This window comes from Dendroctonus ponderosae, unplaced genomic scaffold, assembly GCF_020466585.1.
Source record: "Dendroctonus ponderosae isolate FM_Combo_2020 unplaced genomic scaffold, Dpon_F_20191213v2 Dpon_F_20191213_7, whole genome shotgun sequence".
NCBI lineage: Eukaryota > Metazoa > Arthropoda > Insecta > Coleoptera > Curculionidae > Dendroctonus > Dendroctonus ponderosae.
This window is the reverse complement of record NW_026018916.1, coordinates 1,061,651-1,077,899: the sequence shown is the minus strand read 5'-3', so window position 1 is coordinate 1,077,899 and position 16,249 is coordinate 1,061,651. Positions and strand designations below refer to the sequence as shown.

The window sequence follows — 16,249 nt, the reverse complement described above, 5'->3', positions numbered from 1 at the left end:
TTCGGCATTACTTTTCCCCTGGTTGTCATCTACATGTAGAACTTTTAGTCCGATATTGTTGACTTGTGTTTCATTATATAATTGCTCGTCATATTTATTCCCCGAGGATATTTATTCTGGCTAGGGTTTTTTCATTTTCAAATTKTTGATCTATYACAATTTTTTTGTCGCWTTAGRCAATTTTTGTTRWTTTTTACTRGCTTTCTTCTGTGGTTTTACCCCAATTCAAACGGTTTCAAAAATCAATAATTCAGCTTGATTTTTCGAATTGAAAATCATTTTCACYCARTGATTCAACATTAACTAGCCAGGTTCYCKACTGTGGAAACTTTTTCTTTGAACCTTAAAAATGGAAACMTAAAGCGAGTGTGTTCTGTTGTAAACTACAGTTTTTAATCTCGTGTAAGAAAGATTGCGTTGTTATACATGTTTTTCTGTTAATTGCACTCTAATTTAAACGGATTTTGTATTTTCAATARGGATCGTTCGATGTATTAAACCTGAAGTATTTATGTAATTTAATGTAACCTCAAACTGACTTGCGCATGTCATTTAAGCAASGAGTCAGTTGGATAGGAAGGATATAYGCGCTAGTGTCAAGTGATGCTCACCGTCAGTCAGTCACTTGTCTTTATCTATGCAGTCAGTTACGTCAATATTTCCAGTCAGTCTATAAGATAATATAAACAAAACATAAAGTTGTTTTGATACACGTGTCACTGGTGAGCCATTTTTTCCCCTTAATGTAAAATGAAAGAATTCAAAAGCCATATACAATATTTTTTATTTATTTAAACAACGTTTAAAAAGTGACTAGCTTCAAGCATATAAAATGTATATTAAAATCTAAATGCATAAACGAAACAATGGCATATTCGGACAAAACATGCAAGGATATTAGCAGGAAAAATCTGAGAGATGTGCTAATCTCAGGCACCCTCAGAACGGGTTTCGAACCTATTAGTTAGTTAGCGGTTGGTTTTTTGCACCCACGTGCATACAAAACATGATTTTACAAAAAAAAAAAAATTCTCAAAAAATAATACTTTATTTTTGAGGATAAACCCAGCTGATGAGAAATAAAAGGCCGGCGAGTGCCGGAGACTAGCAAATTTAGGTGCCTGCTTACGCCAGAAACCTTTGGCGAAAGTTTCATTGTTTTTTAAAACATTATTGTTGAAGTCCAAGACACTCACACAATATGCCCGAATTACAATAGAATATAAAGCGCAAAACAATAGTTTCAAAGAAAATATTTAAATGTATACAACAGTTAAGATACTAAAAAGGTCGCTGTCGCAAAAAGTTGATAACTGTAGCGTTTACGTTGAGACGATCGTTTTCCATAAGTCCAGGAAATTCCTGACTGAAAGTCTCTATAATCTCAACCTTATAAATAAGTTCGGCCACTTCAAACGCGTTAATAACAAAATACTATCAATGACTAGGGCGAAAACAAAGTGTAAAATGCAATTTACAAATGACGCATACATCAGTTTTTCTCTACATTGTAAAATAGTTGTCGTTCTAGGTACTGGACGTACCTAAAGCAAACAGTACATTGGAAAAGGCTCACTTTTCCCCTCAAAATCACCCATCAGTATTTACATGTGCACATAACAAGCCTCTTAAATTCAGTTAATCACTCCAAGGACCCAATTTTCTAGCAAATGTACCCAACAGTCAGTGAAACAAACAAGAATTCATGTACCAAAACAACCGTAAAACGTGCATTTGACTGGATAAGTCCCTTTTAAACAGACCCGTAAGGCGCGCACAAAGGCTTCGACCATTCGGAAGCTCTTTAGTTAGTTACCTTTCACTATTCCAAGGTGATTCCTTGAATCCATGAGCTTAGATCAGTCTCGTCCTCGCAATCAATGACAATTTCTTCGGGCGTATCATTGCTTAGTAGCGTTTGAGTGGCAGTTCGTCCAGATAAGTACGCCCCATGTACGGTAGAGTAAAAATTACTGTGCGTATGTTCTCCCGCAAACAATAACACTGGCTAAAGCGAAGCAAAAAATTCCCATTAGTATCATGAAACTGCAGAGTTTTTTGATACTCACCTTGGCTTGTCTCTCATCCAGATACAAAGGCTGTGCTAAACATTCAATATCTATTTGTGAAGATCCGACCGCTATGGCTGTGTAGGAACCTTTGGTAAATTCCTGCGTATGCCAACTGGTGCTACAGGAAGAATTAAGTAGTTTTATCAAGGCATGAATTCACGTGAACCACCTACCACACACATCGCTTCGGCTTTGGTATAAAAGGGTCGTTAAGAAATCGTCTTAAGGCCATTGTGCAGGTCTCGATAACCACATCGTTAGCCAACGTTTCCATGTATTCGGCTTCTTTTCCGGAGATCCAGCCCAAAATGAGCGTCTCGGATATTTTGCTGAATGAGTAAATTTTCCTAAACCAATTTTTGGCGATGTCTTGATTGGGGTCGTCGTCCCACAGTAGCAGCACTTCAGTAATACTCGGATGAAGAAACGGCCTAAACTCGATAAAAACGAACTAAGCTGCAGCTTCATGTTTCCTATCATCATCTGTTACCTGTCGTACTCCAATAGGATTTTATCGACAGTTCCAAACAGCAGTCTTTCTATGGCTTCCATTTTGTACTCAGGCAAAGGGGGCTTGAATAAGTCATTGGCTTTGTGCTTCAGAACTCCTAATGGTAGGGTGCATATCACATGATCTGCGTAAAACCTCTCGTTGTTTTCGCAGACTACTTCTACACTATAGTTGTCGGGAGCAGCTGGAGATTTTTCCTGCGAAGATTCTCTACTGCTACCTGCGGCACCTTCTTCCACTACTGTTTGATCGGACTCGTCCGAATCTGAGCCTGACTCAGATTCCTGCGATTTCTGGAAGTCACCACATGAAACACGGCTATTGATGAACATTATTTACATATTTTTTTACAAACTTCTTTTTGGGTATTTTGCCTCACAAATTTTTGTCTTAAAAAAGACAGAATTTCCGCTTATGAGCCCTATTTATCAATCTGTAATAAAAGACGTGAGGAAATTCTGTCTTTTTTAAAGGCAAACATTTTTGAGGCGAATAACCCAAAAAGAAGTTTGTAAAAAAATGAATCCGCCTCAACAATATAGAACTTATCTACAAATTATTTACATACCTGCGCCTTTCTTTTGCAATTCCACTTGATTAGCTTAACTGGGTGCTTCCTAATCAAATTCTCTTTGGGGATAACGCGCTCTAGAGGCTCCAGTATCGCGCTGTAGCCCTTGGGTAGGGTAATGTTTCCACCCTGCAGTTCCGTATAGCTGCCTATTTCTAATAAGTCAATTTCATTCATACTGTCACAGCCAGATATACAGGTTTCGCGTTTAAGCAAGCAGTCGAACAGCAGCTCCTTTAAGCGTCTTTCCAGGGGGTCCTATCGGGGGGAAACTATCAAAACCCTGCACTGTTTCAGCGGCGCCAAAGCGCTCACCTACCTTAACTTTATCTAAGTATAAGTTGATTTCTAATTTGATGTGTTCGCCCACACTGGCAATGCCATCAGGGGGCTCGTACTGGGATATAAAGTATTCCTCGCATCGTTTTAGGAAGCACAAATAGGCTTCGTAGATCTCCTGGAGCACCGCGAATGGCAACTGCTTTCCTTGCTCTGTAGCTGCTATCACCTAAACAATTATCCGTGTGTTAACGCTGTCTTTTCTCCAAAGCCTAGTTCACTAGGTACCTTGTGAGGCTTGGGGGCCGCCATAATATCCACTAGTCCATGCTGCATGGCAAGCTCGTAGATCGGATTCCCCAATACACCGTGAATCCAGTTGGCCCCAAGTTCCACCTTTTCAGGCCCAATTGGAATTTGCACTATCCGGCCCCCGACTCTGCCTCGGGCCTCCAGCACTTTGAAGTCCATGAAGTGGTTCTTGGCAAAGTGGTAAGCGGCGCTCAACCCCGCCATTCCAGCCCCAATAATAAGCACTTTCGAGTAGTTTGAGTTCTCCTTGCTATTCTCAGGAGGCTCAAGTCCATTTTGGGCCATTGTTAAATAACATTTGTTTAAATACAATCAGCTGACAATTGCAATGAGTTGAGTTTAGGTTGTCTCCAAAGTTCCGCTTCTTTAAATGTCAGGCTTTGTCTTAAGAAGGACAAAGATCGACTGAAATTGCCCTCTCATTTCCAGTTTTTTTATTAAAAATAATCTTTTAATACAGCGGGGGCAAGCAAAAATAGAGCGAAAATATTTTCTACAAATTTGTATTATACATACATATTTAAAAAATTAACAACTCATAACACAGAGATTTCTGCCAAGAAGCCGACTTTTCATCATTAAATCTGGAATTCGAATCGAAATTGACAAGAACTAAAATCTGTACACTAACACTGCTATTCTTGGAATAAAAAAAATAACTATGAACATTTCAGAACCCTCCACTTCTAGGCGAAGCCCCCGTTCACATCAGTCGGAACTAATTTTCCAATTAAGTCACGCAAATGATCACATTTTCGCACTTGTTTAACTAGAAAAACATTGGGTTTGCAACCAAACAGTGAAACAGCACCTTGTTTAGTTGCTTGGCCGCCGCACTATCAATTATTCGAAAGTCTTTTGTGGTGTTTAATTGAAACTTAGTTTTTATCTTCTTTCTTCTCTTTGGGTTCTTCTGTTTGTTCTGGAGTTTGCTGGCTGCTGCTGCCTTCCCTCTCAGCTGCCATCTGAAAACGAAATAAACATTTGTTGACCTCCTAGAATGGCTGCAGCAGTGAGATCTTTACCTTTTTGTAAGCCATTTCAAATAATTTCAAAGAACTCTTCTGCAGTTCTCCTGTGGCTTTGCGGATTTCTTCTGGGTCGCCTTCCTCTTTCTTCGCCAGCAGTTCCTTAACTTTACTGATTTCTTCTCTGAGTTTACTGCATTCTTCCTCTGGCAATTGTAGCTGCAAGAAAATTTATTAAACCTTCGGTTGAACTAGCTGGACATTTCTAGGGCATACCTTATATTCTTCCATTTTTGTTTCGGTATCGTGTACAATTCCCTCTGCCTGGTTGACGGCCTCAATGATGTCTTTTTTCACTTTGTCTTGCTGTGCGTACTGCTCGGCGTTTTTAACCATGTTTTCGATCTCGTCCTTGCTCAGGCCGCCGGAAGATTGAATTATAACTGAAACAGAGAGTTTGGAGAATAACCCACAGAATATTTTGCGATCTACTCACTTTGCTGTTCTTTTCCTGTTCCCTTGTCTCTGGCAGAAACGTGCACGATCCCGTTGGCATCAATATCGAAGGTGACTTCAATCTGGGGAACTCCTCTTGGGGCAGGTGGGATTCCAATCAATGAAAATTGCCCTGCAATAAACAATACCTTGTAACCCGCTCTTGAGCTTAGTGAAGGTGTAACTCACCCAAGATTTTGTTGCTGGCGGCCATTTCACGCTCTCCCTGAAACACCTTGATTTCCACTTGGGTTTGGCCATCAGCTGCCGTGGAGAAGACTTGCGATTTTTTGGTGGGGATGGTGGTATTTCTGGTAATCAGCCTGCAAAACGGGTTGTTTTGAGCACCAGGGAAGAAGGCAATTTGAACCCGCCTACCTGGTAAAGACGCCTCCAAGGGTTTCAATACCCAACGAAAGGGGAGTTACATCGAGCAAAAGTACATCGGTAACATCGCCGGCTAAAACACCGCCTTGGACCGCGGCTCCCACAGCTACGGCTTCATCTGGATTCACAGCTCGGCTGGGTTGCTTGCCGAAAATTTCCTGGACTGTTGATTGGACTTTGGGCATTCTGGTCATTCCTGAAGTAATTAAAATTAGTGAGTTTGCCATCGAAATGCCTATGGAATTGTTATTACCTCCAACTAGCAAGACTTCGCCGACTTCTGCCTTGGAAACCTCGGCGTCTTTCAGCGCCTTCTGGCAGGGGGAAATGGTTCTCTTAATCAGATCTCCAACAAGGCTTTCGAATTTGGACCTGCCATCAAAACGTGGTTAGATGAAAGTGATCCTTGATTTGAACGACTTGCCTTGATAGCTTGAGATTCATATGCTTAGGGCCTGAAGCATCCATGGTCAAGTAGGGCAGGTTGACGTCAGTTTGCAGTCCCGAAGAAAGTTCGATTTTGGCCTTTTCGGCTGCTTCCTTCAAGCGCTGCATTGCCATCGGGTCCTTGGTTACGTCGATTCCCTGTTCCTTTTTGAATTCAGACACTAAATGGTTGACCAGGACGTTGTCGAAATCCTCCCCGCCCAAGAAGGTGTCGCCGTTGGTAGACTTGACTTCGAATACACCCTTTTGAATCTCCAAAATTGATATATCGAAAGTGCCGCCTCCCAAATCGTAGACTGCAATACTGGAAAATAATTCCCATTAAATGGTGAATCGATGGCAAAGCCAATTGCTTACATTTTGTCGTCGGTCTTGTCCATGCCATAGGCAAGAGCAGCGGCAGTGGGTTCATTGATCACTCTCAGTACGTTTAACCCGGCGATTTGTCCAGCGTCCTTAGTGGCCTGCCTTTGGGAGTCGTTGAAATAAGCTGGCACAGTGACCACAGCGTTTTTCACCTAAAAAACCCCAATTAAACGCCTGTAGGGCCAAGTAAAAGTGATTCAAATTGAACACACCTTTGTGTTCAAATAGGCCTCAGCAGTTTCCTTCATCTTAATGAGGACGAACGCCCCAATTTGACTAGGAGAATACATTTTTCCCTCAGTTGCTTGAACCCACGCATCCCCATTGCTTGCCTTGACGATTTTGTAGGAAATGTTGCTCCTAAAGCCAAAACATTTCAAGAAGGCGCTCTAGGAATAGTAAAAAATAATCGTACATATCCTTCTTCACTTCGGCATCATCAAACCGCCTGCCAATCAGCCTCTTGGTGGCGTAAAAGGTGTTTGCGGAGTTGGTAACTGCTTGTCGTTTAGCAGGCATTCCAACAAGCCGCTCTCCGTCCTTGGTGAAAGCAATTACTGAAGGGGTGGTTCTGGAACCTTCGGAGTTTTCAATCACTTTAGCCTGCTTGCCTTCCATAACAGCCACGCAGGAATTGGTGGTACCCAAGTCGATACCGATGACGGCCCCACGAATTGCATCTGACCTAAAGTAGAGCCCCCGTCAAGTAAATTAGCATGGAATAAGATAGCAATAACCTACTTGAAACGGTATTGGTCGTATCGGGAGCAAAGACAGGCGCTGGGGGTCAAATTCTAGAACGAAAAGCTAACGATTAGTGATGCAATTTTGACATAACCTTAGATTTTTTGGGTTTTTTCCAAAAATTCCCAGTTAGAGATGATAGTGTTAGAGCAATTGCAAGAGCGACAGAGATTCCAGAGTGCCGAATATTGCTGCTAACTGCTAAAAGGATTGAAAATAGATTTTTTCAGCGTCGTCTTACCGTGTTAAACGCAGAAGCGATTTGCCTGGTGAAGGAGGCACTTTGCGAAACTTTCGAGCATTGTACGGTGGCTTTGGTGAACACTCGCGCTGCGGACAACATTTTTTCGCTATAATTACTGGTATTTTATTAGTTAAGTGCGGTTTTTTCCTATTAACTTCACGTGCAAGGATGACAATTCGTCGATGAAAGATCCGGCAAATTTGACAGATTATGCAAGCATTTACGTGTCTCGTCGCCATGACCACCGTGTGGCGCTGTTCCGTTTGCAGTGAAAATTCCGGGAAATTCAAAATTGTTTTTCACTTTCAAAACCACTCGCCTGCCACAATTGCCAAAATTCTTCTGACGCTGGAGTTTCTATTTTTGAGATTCTCCGAATTCTAATTATAAACGCTGGCAGCTGAAATGTTTTCTTTCTGCTGCCGAACGTGGGTAATTTTAGCTTGCTTGCTGTATGCAACCAGGCTTACTAGGTCTAAAAAGGTCAAATTTGTGAGTGTCCTAACCAAGTTTTTTCATTGTCAAAGTCAGAGCTCTTGTGATATGGCCAGCAACTTCGAAAAACTGGTAAAGACTTGGAAACTGGGCAAAATTGACTATGCCAGGGCTTTAAGGCTGCAAGAGCACGTCTCCTCGCTTCATAACGACTCCAAAAACCACGTAAAGAATACCTTGCTGTGCTTAGAACACTACCCTGTTTACACTATAGGGCTACGCACTAAACAGTACGATTTGAACGAGGAAGTTAAACTGAGAAACACCGGTAAGTTCTCACACGCGTTTAAACCTGCGAGGAAATGCGGCCTCCTGGTTTACAGGAGCAGATTTCCACAAAACCAACAGAGGAGGCCTAATAACCTTTCATGGGCCAGGACAACTAGTTGTTTACCCCATTTTAAACTTAAAGCACTTTACGCCTAGTATGAGATGGTATGTGTGCCAAATCGAGAAAACCATCATACGTTTATGCGAAAAGTTCGGGCTCAAAGCTGAAACCTCGCCGGACACTGGAGTGTGGATTGGCAACAACAAGGTACTTTGAAGGAAAATGAAGTGATTCAGCTAAACGCTTTTGTGCGCTATCGCTTCTAGATATGTGCCATAGGAATACATGGAAGTCGCTTCATAACAACCCATGGTTTGGCTTTGAATTGCAACACAGACCTGACTTGGTTTGATAATATTGTCCCTTGTGGCCTCATAGGCAAAGGAGTTACCAGTTTAACCAACGAGCTGAAACAGAACGTATCAATCGAGGAAGTTTTGCCGAAGTTTATCGAAAGTTTCTGCGAAACTTTCGAGTGTGATTGCACGGAAATTGATCGGGCAGAAGTGGATAGAATCAATCAGTCCTTAGATGTGCAAACCGATTCGGGTACAAAGACTGAACTGATCAAAAGCTAATATATATTTATTTACATTTACAGACTAGCATTCACAGTTCTTGATTTTATTCACGCAAAATCCTGGCAGTTGCATTCCTTTCAGCAGCACATCCGAACAACTCTGAAAATCAAATACATACATACCTTGAAGCGGCGATTTTCGGGAAAATAATCGGCTAGTTTTTACCTCACAAGCGGAGCACATCTGCGAGAAGCAATAGAACAGGATGAACCAAATGGCACAGAATCCTGCTATGGGAAACGCGAAAGTAAGCAAGACAAGGAACCAGAGAATGCCGCCCAAAACGTTTGCCATTTCTCAAAAAAATTCTAGAAGTGACGTTGGGTTAATAGCTGGTGTTTTGCAAAGGTTTTATGACGTTGATGATTGAGTTTGTCCCAGGAAACATTCGTTGAAAAAAGTAGAACCGCCCTTAAAGATGGTAAATTTTCACATATTTTGTCGGCGCTCATTTATACAGCTTTTAAGCGTTTTTTGCTTCAATGAAAGTTTTTAACGAGAAGAAAATCTAAAGCTCTGGGCCTTAACCGTTTAATTACAGACATTTAAAAACATTTTTAATATGTTTTTCCCATGTATTCCAAGTGCTCGGTCATACAAATAAATAAATCACTATTTTAAACACCTTAATAAATAACTAAAAAATTGTCTTACGTTATACAAATCGAACAAGTCATGCTGTACTCATTAAAACAATCGCACATGAATACTGCAAAATTCTTCTGGGGTTCGCACTGCAACCAGCTAACACTCACAATGGACGATTTTCCGGACGGCTGTGCCTGGGAGCTTAACGCCCGAGAGAAACGTTTCGGAAATTCCCTAAAATAGAAAATAATCGAATCTCTTGCGATTTAGCAAAGCTACTGATCTAAGTACTCACTTCACAGCCTGGACAGCATCCACTGAGGGCATAGAGGAAGATATAAACGATCGCACATAGTCCAGCTATTGGAAAGGCAACTGTGCAAAGGATCAGGGCCCAAAACAGCGCTCCGCAGCAATTCATATTGATGACTAACGTGCCGAGGATCCTCTAGTTTGTCGTTCGTATTCACCTTGCGCACCGTTTCTAACGTGTTTTACACCGGTTGATTGTTTATGGTAGTACTCCATAAAATCGGTTTACGGCGCATTTATGCATTAATCATGAACCTTGATGTTAAGCGTCGATCTATTTTGCCTGAAATTATCATTGGAAAACCACAAAACCTGTTTCGGTTTGCATTTCAATTGCACTAATCGGTTTCTGTTCCTGCAAACAACGTGGTTTTTTAAAAACACTTTAATCCTTTTACATGAAGCGAATATATGTACTCTCTACTATACCACACTGTACATTCAATGGTCTTATCGCTTAACAAGAATTGCGGATAATGTTGACACACATATCATGGTTCTTATCTGGCGGATTTACCGGAGAATTTCAAGTTTTTGGACAATAAAACCATAGGTAACTTCTAAAAATAGCCCTATTACATTTTTGAGCAATCAGTCAATAAAACATTGATTTTGAAAACGGTGTTCTGTTAAGTGATTGCAAACAAGCGTAAAAAATGCCAAAAATCAACTTTCAGCCAATTTACAACAGCGACACAAATTGCCCAAATACTAGGACCTCAAATACTTGAACTGTTTCCGCTTGCTCAAATGCTTTTTGTCCTTCAGAGCTAGATATTCTCTTCGGCTCTGCCCAGATCGGAGTTCCAGAATGAGGTTGATCTTCTGAACGATTTCCTCCGCAATATTTCGCTCAGCTTCGAAGTCGTAGTGCTTAAAGCTGGGCGACGACTGTAAGGGCGAGGACAGGCCAAAAGCTGAAAAAGCAATCATTATGTTGATGCTTTTCGTTAAATCAAAATAGACTCGTACAGTTCGAATAAAGATTGGTCCGTTCAGTGCTGCCGGTTCCAAAGCTGTTTGAGTAAACCACTCTGAAAGTCCTCTTATTGCCGCGTCCGTCTGTTTCCTCGCACCAGGCGATGCTGTCCATTGGATGGCTTACTGGGCCCTGTTTGCCTAGCTTTAGCTTGGAGTTTTTTTGCGTTATGGGGTCGATTTCAATTTTTTCGCTGCTGATGCCTGTAATCAATACAATCACAAAATGCAAAAAAAGGCAGCGGTCCTTACCAAGATGAACCTCGATGTTCCACCACCAAACTTTATTCACTATGAAGACTGTGTAGGATTTATACAGCGGCGCTTCCATGGCTTTATTGTGGCCATCCATTATCATCATGTCATTCTGAACCTGGAATTTTGCGCTTAAGCTATGGATGTTTCAACAGCCTCTTGCTTACCTGTTTGGTTTCCTCTGCTCTTGAAGAGGACGTAGTCCTCTTCTTACATCCGTCTAATAAACTAGTCACTTGCACGGGGGAATCCACAGTGATCGGTTGGCAAGGTTTCTCATGCTCGACCAAGCCTTTAAGAACACAACTGCAGTTCCACTGCACAGTAATTTACAACTGCATATTACCTAAGCTAGTAAATCCGAATTTCGAAACACATTCTTGAGGGTCCAGATTGGGGAAATCGCTGTCCACTTCTCCGTCCTCCTCCGTAATGTACAATCCATAATGGGGGGCAGGTTTTAAAACATAGTCGCCAGCATAGTTAGTGCTAAATTTCAGCAATATGAGCCCAATTAAGTCCAGTACTTTTGCAGCGGCCACACAACAGATATTTAGAGGGTAGTTTCTTTGTTGTTCTGGCAGCATCGTCAAGTATATTCTGTATTTTTTGGTGGGTAAGTTGATTTGGCCCGCCCCATCAAACCGCGCGTACCCAGTGTAGGGATTAACTGGGATGTTAGAGGACTGTTCAATCAGAGCTGATAAGGCCGACTTTTTCTGGATTTTGCCTGCAAAGAACTTCAGTTAACTTCTGCGAAGCATTGACTAAACTAACGAACATTCAGGTTGAGTTTTGGCAGTGTCTTTCTTAACAAAAAGCTCATCAAGAGGTTCTACGCCGTCAGGTTCGTCCTGGACGTTTTTCCGCGACTCCCACTTGATGTGCTTCATTTTGGCAGCCTTTCTTGAATAATATTCCAGCTTCTCCAGTCTGGCGGCTGTCATGGAACGTTCCCTCATCGTGTAGTCGCCATCCATTTGAATATCGTATGACCCTAAACATCCAAATTAAGACTTATGGGGTTATTAACGCCTTTAACTTACCAGCATCATCTTCATCTTCCTCGTCGCTTTCATCTGGATCGGGAAAAGACTCTTTGCTGAAGAAATTTTCTCTCACCTGCTTCGCTTCCCCAACCATTACAAGCTCACACATTCCTATAAAATACCAATTTTTAAACTTTAGTAAGAAAATGAAAGGTTTTCACCCAAACAAGTCGTTATTGCACGTGTTTTTGTGCCCCGATTTGGGCAGGTTGAATTCTCTGTTACCTGTATCATCTGTGGAGATAAAGGAGTTTCTTATATGGGATAAAAGCCAGTATTTATTGTCATATAAAGCCATTTTTGCCTCTGGATGATTTTGTTTGTTTACAACTACAGCTGCTTTGGAAAATAGGTTAGTGTTGACATTGCAGGAAAGTTCAGTGTGGGTAAAAGACATTCATTTTGATTAGTTTCTCCTGTTTTCTGGTAAAATTGAAAAGTTTTGCGGAAGTGCGATGAAGAATTTTGTATTTAAATGCTGCACAATTTTTTCTTGAAGTAGCGCTGCTGTTTTCTGCTCCAATGAAGCAACGAAGGTTGTTGCGGGTGTTACCCTGTTGGTATCACTGATGTTAATGTCATCGAAAATTTGTAAACATTTGAAGCTTGTTATTTACCTTTCTCTTGTAACAAACTTTTTAAATATCGTTTTAATAACCAGCTTGATCAACATAATGTTTCATAAGTGCTTAGTGCGTGCAATTACTCAAACTTTTGGAGGTTCGAAAAACTTTCAAAATGCCAACATTTGCAAAATACGGGGCCCTGCTTGCGGTATGAATAGGTTTCTCTGTTAAACACTATCTAATATTAGGTTCAGATCGTTTCAGAGACTTCAGCTCCTCTAACACGGCCATTCAGCCGGACAAATTGGAAAAAGTCCGGTTTGATGAGTTCAAAAAGCTGCTCAAAAATGAGAAAGTCGTTGTCATCGATGTTCGTGAGCCGCAGGAGCTGGTAGAGCATGGGGCTTTGCCCCGGGCCTTGAATATACCACGTAGGCACTGAGTGCACTTTCCAGATAAACTTGTAATCAACTGCTTTCAGTGGACGAAGTAGAAACAGCCCTTAAAACCCTGCCAAATGAGCAATTTCTCAAGAAGTATGGTGGTCCTAAGCCGGACGCAGACAGCCCCATAGTGTTTTCTTGCATGAAGGGGATGCGGAGTGAAAAGGCCCAAATCGCAGCTTTGCAACTGGATTATAAAAAGTAACTAACTGCTTTTGCTGAATGCCAAACACTCACCACTTATCAATCTTAGTGTGAAGAATTATGTGGGCGGTTGGACTGAATGGGCAGAAAAAAACAAAAACTAAACAAAGGTGCGTAGTCTGCTTCTTTCTATTTCAGACTTAAACCAATATAATGTACATAATCAGAGGAAGCACCAGGTTATCAATTTGGGAGGTTTTTGCTTCTACTATCGAAACAGCAAAGATCGACACAACCAGCTTGACCAGGTCCTGCGGGCTTATGTAAGCCGGGAAACCTACAAATTGGGAATTATTATAGGATGCAAAAAGGCTCTAAACTGAACCCACCACTTATCCAATGAAGGAAGTAGCAGACTCCCAATTGACTAAGAACGCAAGCCAAGGTTCCTTCAACGGTTTTCGAGGAGTTCGCCCATTTGAGCCTGCCAAATGACGAGCCAAAGTAGCTGGCTGCAGTATCGCCAACACCTGCAAAGGAAATTTAACAAAGTAGTCCACTTAAAATTAAACAACTACTCACCTATTGATAAGATGCCACTAAGCAGAGGCAAGACAGTAAACTGGACTGAGTTCGTTACATCGCAAGGCGATGGATGCAGCCAAATAGGCAGCGACACACCGGCTAGTAGATAGATTGGAGTCAACGCCAACAGTCCGGCATCTTTCTCATCTTTAAATATTTCAAAGCCTTTCTGCAGCTGCTTGCCCACAGGGGGAATGGACAACAGTCTTAAAATCTGAAAAAATTGTCCCTATCACCAGCAAATCAATAAAACACTGGTGCGTATTACCTCTAGGGCAAAAAACACGCCAAGTACAATTCCAGTTGTCATGTATAGAAAGGAACATCCGAAATACAAGCCAGGTAGAACCGCTAAAACCGCTAAAATATGGAAAACTTTGCGTGTACTCGTTGAGGCTTTTTGTCCGGTTTTTATTTGGTTGTTTACAGCCAGAACGGCGAAAACTGTGCAGGCACTCCAATAAACAAACAGCTTCAGCTTCAAAGGAAAAGCTAGTCATTGAGGGAACGTGCTGATAAATGAACTTACTAATCTGATATCATTGAAAACTTGGGAAAATATCCACAACACCGGGCTTTGCTTCAAGATAATGTGCAAAGGAACTATAATAGTCACTGTTAGCATAGCACAAGCCGTGGTGTAAAAGGCCACTGCTCCTTTTATGTTCAGTTTATGTACAAAGTACGCCAGAGCCAGAATCCCCAGCAACCCCACCTAGAATATACTCATGAGTATCATACACTTTTTAAATCCCTTTCATCACCTGTATAATAATAGTTCCTGTCTGCATCTTAGTCATAACAGCATTTGAGTTGAAGCTTCTAAAAACGTTTTGTCCTGCATTGTAGAAGAACAAGGTGGCACTCTGTGCAATCAAGCCAGCTTCGCCCAAAGAAAAACTCGCTCGTAAGCCAATCAGCAGGAATCGATAGAAACTTAGGAAACTAAAAGCACCGAAAAAGGCACTGATTGACGAGAAAGCCCACCCTATAAATGGCATGTTGCTGTTCGAAATATAACCGTTCTAAAAGCGGCTTACCTTTGTTTAACCCGAAGTAAAACCAACAAAATAACGCTGTGGCCACCGATGAGGAACACACGTTGAAGACCCTTAAGGCTTCGTTGTAGTGGCACCTCTTAACAAGGTACAGGGCCTGGAAAGTTAAACTGGCGGCCACCACTAGGGCGAGTTTGTAGGAATGTGAGAGGCCAGTGGTATGGTTAACTGCGCCCACAATTAAAGCGACTGGCAGAAGAAAGGGCAACCACAGCCCCTTGCTAGTAGCCGGCCTACGAAGTTCTACTTGAAAAAAGGTCTAAAGGCAATGAAGGTTTACCTTGGTGAGAAATTGTTTTTTATGCAGAAATCTTCTATGGTTCCCTTGGTCATTGTTACTTATTCACTATTCAGCTTTCAGCAGGTTTCAGCTTTTTATCATGATTTTTTCAAAAAGTTGCTGATAAGTGGATAAGTGAGGTTAACGATCGCCTTTGACAGCCAACAAATGGGGGATTCTCTCGTATGTTCTATGATTGCATCAAAGTTTCCAGTTGATACACGGCCAATTTTATTTATTTTATACGTATATAGAGTTGAGCTTCATTTGCACAAAAAAGTTTTTGAGGGAGAATTACATCCAACTACGGTTGGTGTTTTGGTTTTCTCCTGTTGGCAACATTCGGCAGTGGCCATAGAACAAGGCTTAAGGCGTAACCACATAGATGGCGACGGTGAACGTTGCTTCCACCATGTGCAAAGGAGTGGGCTATCTATACTTGTCTTTATCTATTGGAGGTGCTGGAAAAGTTTCAGGTCGTAGAAAGTGCGCCTAAAGTGCTTGTTTTTCTGTGTGAAACTTGAAAATTTTTAATGACATTTGTGAATTAGTTGACCTGGAAGGTTCTGGACCAGCCAGCAACAATTGAGTCGAGGTATGATTGTTGTTATTGTTGCTTGACACCTTTCCATTTCACTTTCCAGTCCAAAGTTGGGTTAGGTCATTATTTACTTGCCATACACTGTATACCTATAACTTGTTATAAACTAATTATTTTTAGCCTCCATTCTATATAAAAGCCGCTAATTAATCTGTTTTTGAATCTGTGCAATTAACACGATCAATCTCAGTCAGTTTAAGTAAATAATTCGGGTAAAATCCACTGGTGTTGCAGACACATCAATTGTTTATTTTACCACTTTTACATCGTGTACCAACAAAATTAACTGCAGTAAATCGGTTTAATTACTCGAATTATTGCCGGGTTTAATTACGGTGATTAACTGTTTATTCGTTTATTTTGTCTTGGGATTTTTCCCAACTTTTCGTTTCAGGATTGGCCTGACAAATTGTTTAATGTTTGGTGGCGTTTTGATCTATCTGAAGATTCGCTTACTTATAGATTATTATTATTATTATTATTATTACTTATAGAGGATTATTTGCCCACTTACTTTTCAGACCTCTCTAAAGGCTGCGGAGGAGAGTTTAGTGTCTTTGAATTGAAAGGGAATTTCCTTGAAGTTT

General features: G+C 41.3%; 6 protein-coding genes across 9 annotated transcripts; 2 read left to right on the top strand and 4 right to left on the bottom strand.

Annotated features, from left to right (window-relative positions):
* Positions 1-767: 767 nt before the first annotated feature.
* LOC109543949 (peroxisomal N(1)-acetyl-spermine/spermidine oxidase) lies at positions 768-4,171 on the bottom strand. The gene is made up of 7 exons (XM_019913893.2): positions 3,722-4,171; positions 3,474-3,662; positions 3,152-3,412; positions 2,563-2,876; positions 2,246-2,503; positions 2,070-2,190; positions 768-2,008 (listed from the first exon to the last, which is right to left on the bottom strand). The coding sequence occupies exons 1-7, from the start codon at positions 4,028-4,030 to the stop codon at positions 1,823-1,825; spliced, it is 1,638 nt and encodes a 545-aa protein (XP_019769452.2). The 5' UTR covers positions 4,031-4,171; the 3' UTR covers positions 768-1,822.
* A 61-nt stretch (positions 4,172-4,232) lies between these two features.
* LOC109543948 (heat shock 70 kDa protein cognate 5) lies at positions 4,233-7,597 on the bottom strand. Its single transcript, XM_019913891.2, has 13 exons — positions 7,394-7,597; positions 7,150-7,202; positions 6,824-7,093; positions 6,621-6,768; positions 6,400-6,560; positions 6,020-6,346; positions 5,849-5,967; positions 5,587-5,791; positions 5,398-5,531; positions 5,210-5,341; positions 4,990-5,156; positions 4,771-4,932; positions 4,233-4,710 (listed from the first exon to the last, which is right to left on the bottom strand). Exons 1-13 carry the CDS (start codon positions 7,493-7,495, stop codon positions 4,624-4,626), a joined length of 2,067 nt encoding a protein of 688 aa, XP_019769450.2. The 5' UTR covers positions 7,496-7,597; the 3' UTR covers positions 4,233-4,623.
* A 75-nt stretch (positions 7,598-7,672) lies between these two features.
* On the top strand, positions 7,673-9,429 carry LOC109543952 (putative lipoyltransferase 2, mitochondrial). Of its 2 annotated transcripts, XM_019913899.2 has the most exons (4): positions 7,673-8,159; positions 8,215-8,429; positions 8,489-8,771; positions 8,824-9,429. In XM_019913899.2, the coding sequence occupies exons 1-4, from the start codon at positions 7,802-7,804 to the stop codon at positions 8,826-8,828; spliced, it is 861 nt and encodes a 286-aa protein (XP_019769458.2). In that variant the 5' UTR covers positions 7,673-7,801; the 3' UTR covers positions 8,829-9,429. The 2 variants fall into 2 exon arrangements, with proteins under 2 accessions (XP_019769458.2, XP_019769457.2); XM_019913898.2 differs by lacking the exon at positions 8,824-9,429 and having other exon boundaries at positions 8,489-8,820.
* LOC109543950 (stress-activated map kinase-interacting protein 1) lies at positions 9,321-12,382 on the bottom strand. Of its 2 annotated transcripts, XM_019913895.2 has the most exons (9): positions 12,211-12,382; positions 11,983-12,096; positions 11,718-11,933; positions 11,283-11,666; positions 11,104-11,228; positions 10,934-11,054; positions 10,676-10,885; positions 9,687-10,620; positions 9,321-9,625 (listed from the first exon to the last, which is right to left on the bottom strand). In XM_019913895.2, exons 1-8 carry the CDS (start codon positions 12,380-12,382, stop codon positions 10,415-10,417), a joined length of 1,548 nt encoding a protein of 515 aa, XP_019769454.1. In that variant the 3' UTR covers positions 9,321-9,625; positions 9,687-10,414. The 2 variants fall into 2 exon arrangements, with proteins under 2 accessions (XP_019769454.1, XP_019769453.1); XM_019913894.2 differs by having other exon boundaries at positions 10,676-11,054.
* A 172-nt stretch (positions 12,383-12,554) lies between these two features.
* Positions 12,555-14,757, top strand: LOC109543953 (rhodanese domain-containing protein CG4456). The gene is made up of 5 exons (XM_048668426.1): positions 12,555-12,759; positions 12,806-12,982; positions 13,033-13,195; positions 13,248-13,308; positions 14,573-14,757. Exons 1-4 carry the CDS (start codon positions 12,555-12,557, stop codon positions 13,300-13,302), a joined length of 600 nt encoding a protein of 199 aa, XP_048524383.1. The 3' UTR covers positions 13,303-13,308; positions 14,573-14,757.
* LOC109543951 (dolichol kinase) lies at positions 13,300-15,352 on the bottom strand. 2 transcript variants are annotated; one of them, XM_019913897.2, is made up of 8 exons: positions 15,062-15,352; positions 14,764-15,014; positions 14,488-14,711; positions 14,253-14,438; positions 13,992-14,201; positions 13,721-13,937; positions 13,531-13,668; positions 13,300-13,475 (listed from the first exon to the last, which is right to left on the bottom strand). In XM_019913897.2, exons 1-8 carry the CDS (start codon positions 15,112-15,114, stop codon positions 13,339-13,341), a joined length of 1,416 nt encoding a protein of 471 aa, XP_019769456.2. In that variant the 5' UTR covers positions 15,115-15,352; the 3' UTR covers positions 13,300-13,338. The 2 variants fall into 2 exon arrangements, with proteins under 2 accessions (XP_019769456.2, XP_019769455.2); XM_019913896.2 differs by having other exon boundaries at positions 13,528-13,668; positions 15,062-15,351.
* Positions 15,353-16,249: the final 897 nt, after the last annotated feature.

Coding starts and splice junctions, on each gene's coding strand:
- LOC109543949 (XM_019913893.2), bottom strand. CDS start 4,030: ATGGCCCAAAATGGACTTGAGCCTCCTGAGAATAGCAAGGAGAACTCA. Junction 2,504..2,562: donor ATCCTATTGGAGTACGACAG/GTAACAGATGAT, acceptor TATCGAGTTTAG/GCCGTTTCTTCATCCGAGTA. Junction 2,191..2,245: donor AAGCCGAAGCGATGTGTGTG/GTAGGTGGTTCA, acceptor TTCTTCCTGTAG/CACCAGTTGGCATACGCAGG.
- LOC109543948 (XM_019913891.2), bottom strand. CDS start 7,495: ATGTTGTCCGCAGCGCGAGTGTTCACCAAAGCCACCGTACAATGCTCG. Junction 6,347..6,399: donor GACAAGACCGACGACAAAAT/GTAAGCAATTGG, acceptor ATTATTTTCCAG/TATTGCAGTCTACGATTTGG. Junction 5,532..5,586: donor CTTGGAGGCGTCTTTACCAG/GTAGGCGGGTTC, acceptor CCCGTTTTGCAG/GCTGATTACCAGAAATACCA.
- LOC109543952 (XM_019913898.2), top strand. CDS start 7,802: ATGTTTTCTTTCTGCTGCCGAACGTGGGTAATTTTAGCTTGCTTGCTG. Junction 8,160..8,214: donor AGTTAAACTGAGAAACACCG/GTAAGTTCTCAC, acceptor CCTGGTTTACAG/GAGCAGATTTCCACAAAACC. Junction 8,430..8,488: donor TGTGGATTGGCAACAACAAG/GTACTTTGAAGG, acceptor TATCGCTTCTAG/ATATGTGCCATAGGAATACA.
- LOC109543950 (XM_019913894.2), bottom strand. CDS start 12,382: ATGTCTTTTACCCACACTGAACTTTCCTGCAATGTCAACACTAACCTA. Junction 12,097..12,210: donor TATCTCCACAGATGATACAG/GTAACAGAGAAT, acceptor GGTATTTTATAG/GAATGTGTGAGCTTGTAATG. Junction 11,667..11,717: donor TGCCAAAACTCAACCTGAAT/GTTCGTTAGTTT, acceptor AGTTCTTTGCAG/GCAAAATCCAGAAAAAGTCG.
- LOC109543953 (XM_048668426.1), top strand. CDS start 12,555: ATGTTAATGTCATCGAAAATTTGTAAACATTTGAAGCTTGTTATTTAC. Junction 12,983..13,032: donor CCGGGCCTTGAATATACCAC/GTAGGCACTGAG, acceptor AACTGCTTTCAG/TGGACGAAGTAGAAACAGCC. Junction 13,196..13,247: donor TTGCAACTGGATTATAAAAA/GTAACTAACTGC, acceptor TATCAATCTTAG/TGTGAAGAATTATGTGGGCG.
- LOC109543951 (XM_019913896.2), bottom strand. CDS start 15,114: ATGACCAAGGGAACCATAGAAGATTTCTGCATAAAAAACAATTTCTCA. Junction 14,712..14,763: donor TTACTTCGGGTTAAACAAAG/GTAAGCCGCTTT, acceptor TGCCATTTATAG/GGTGGGCTTTCTCGTCAATC. Junction 13,476..13,527: donor CTTCCTTCATTGGATAAGTG/GTGGGTTCAGTT, acceptor CCCAATTTGTAG/GTTTCCCGGCTTACATAAGC.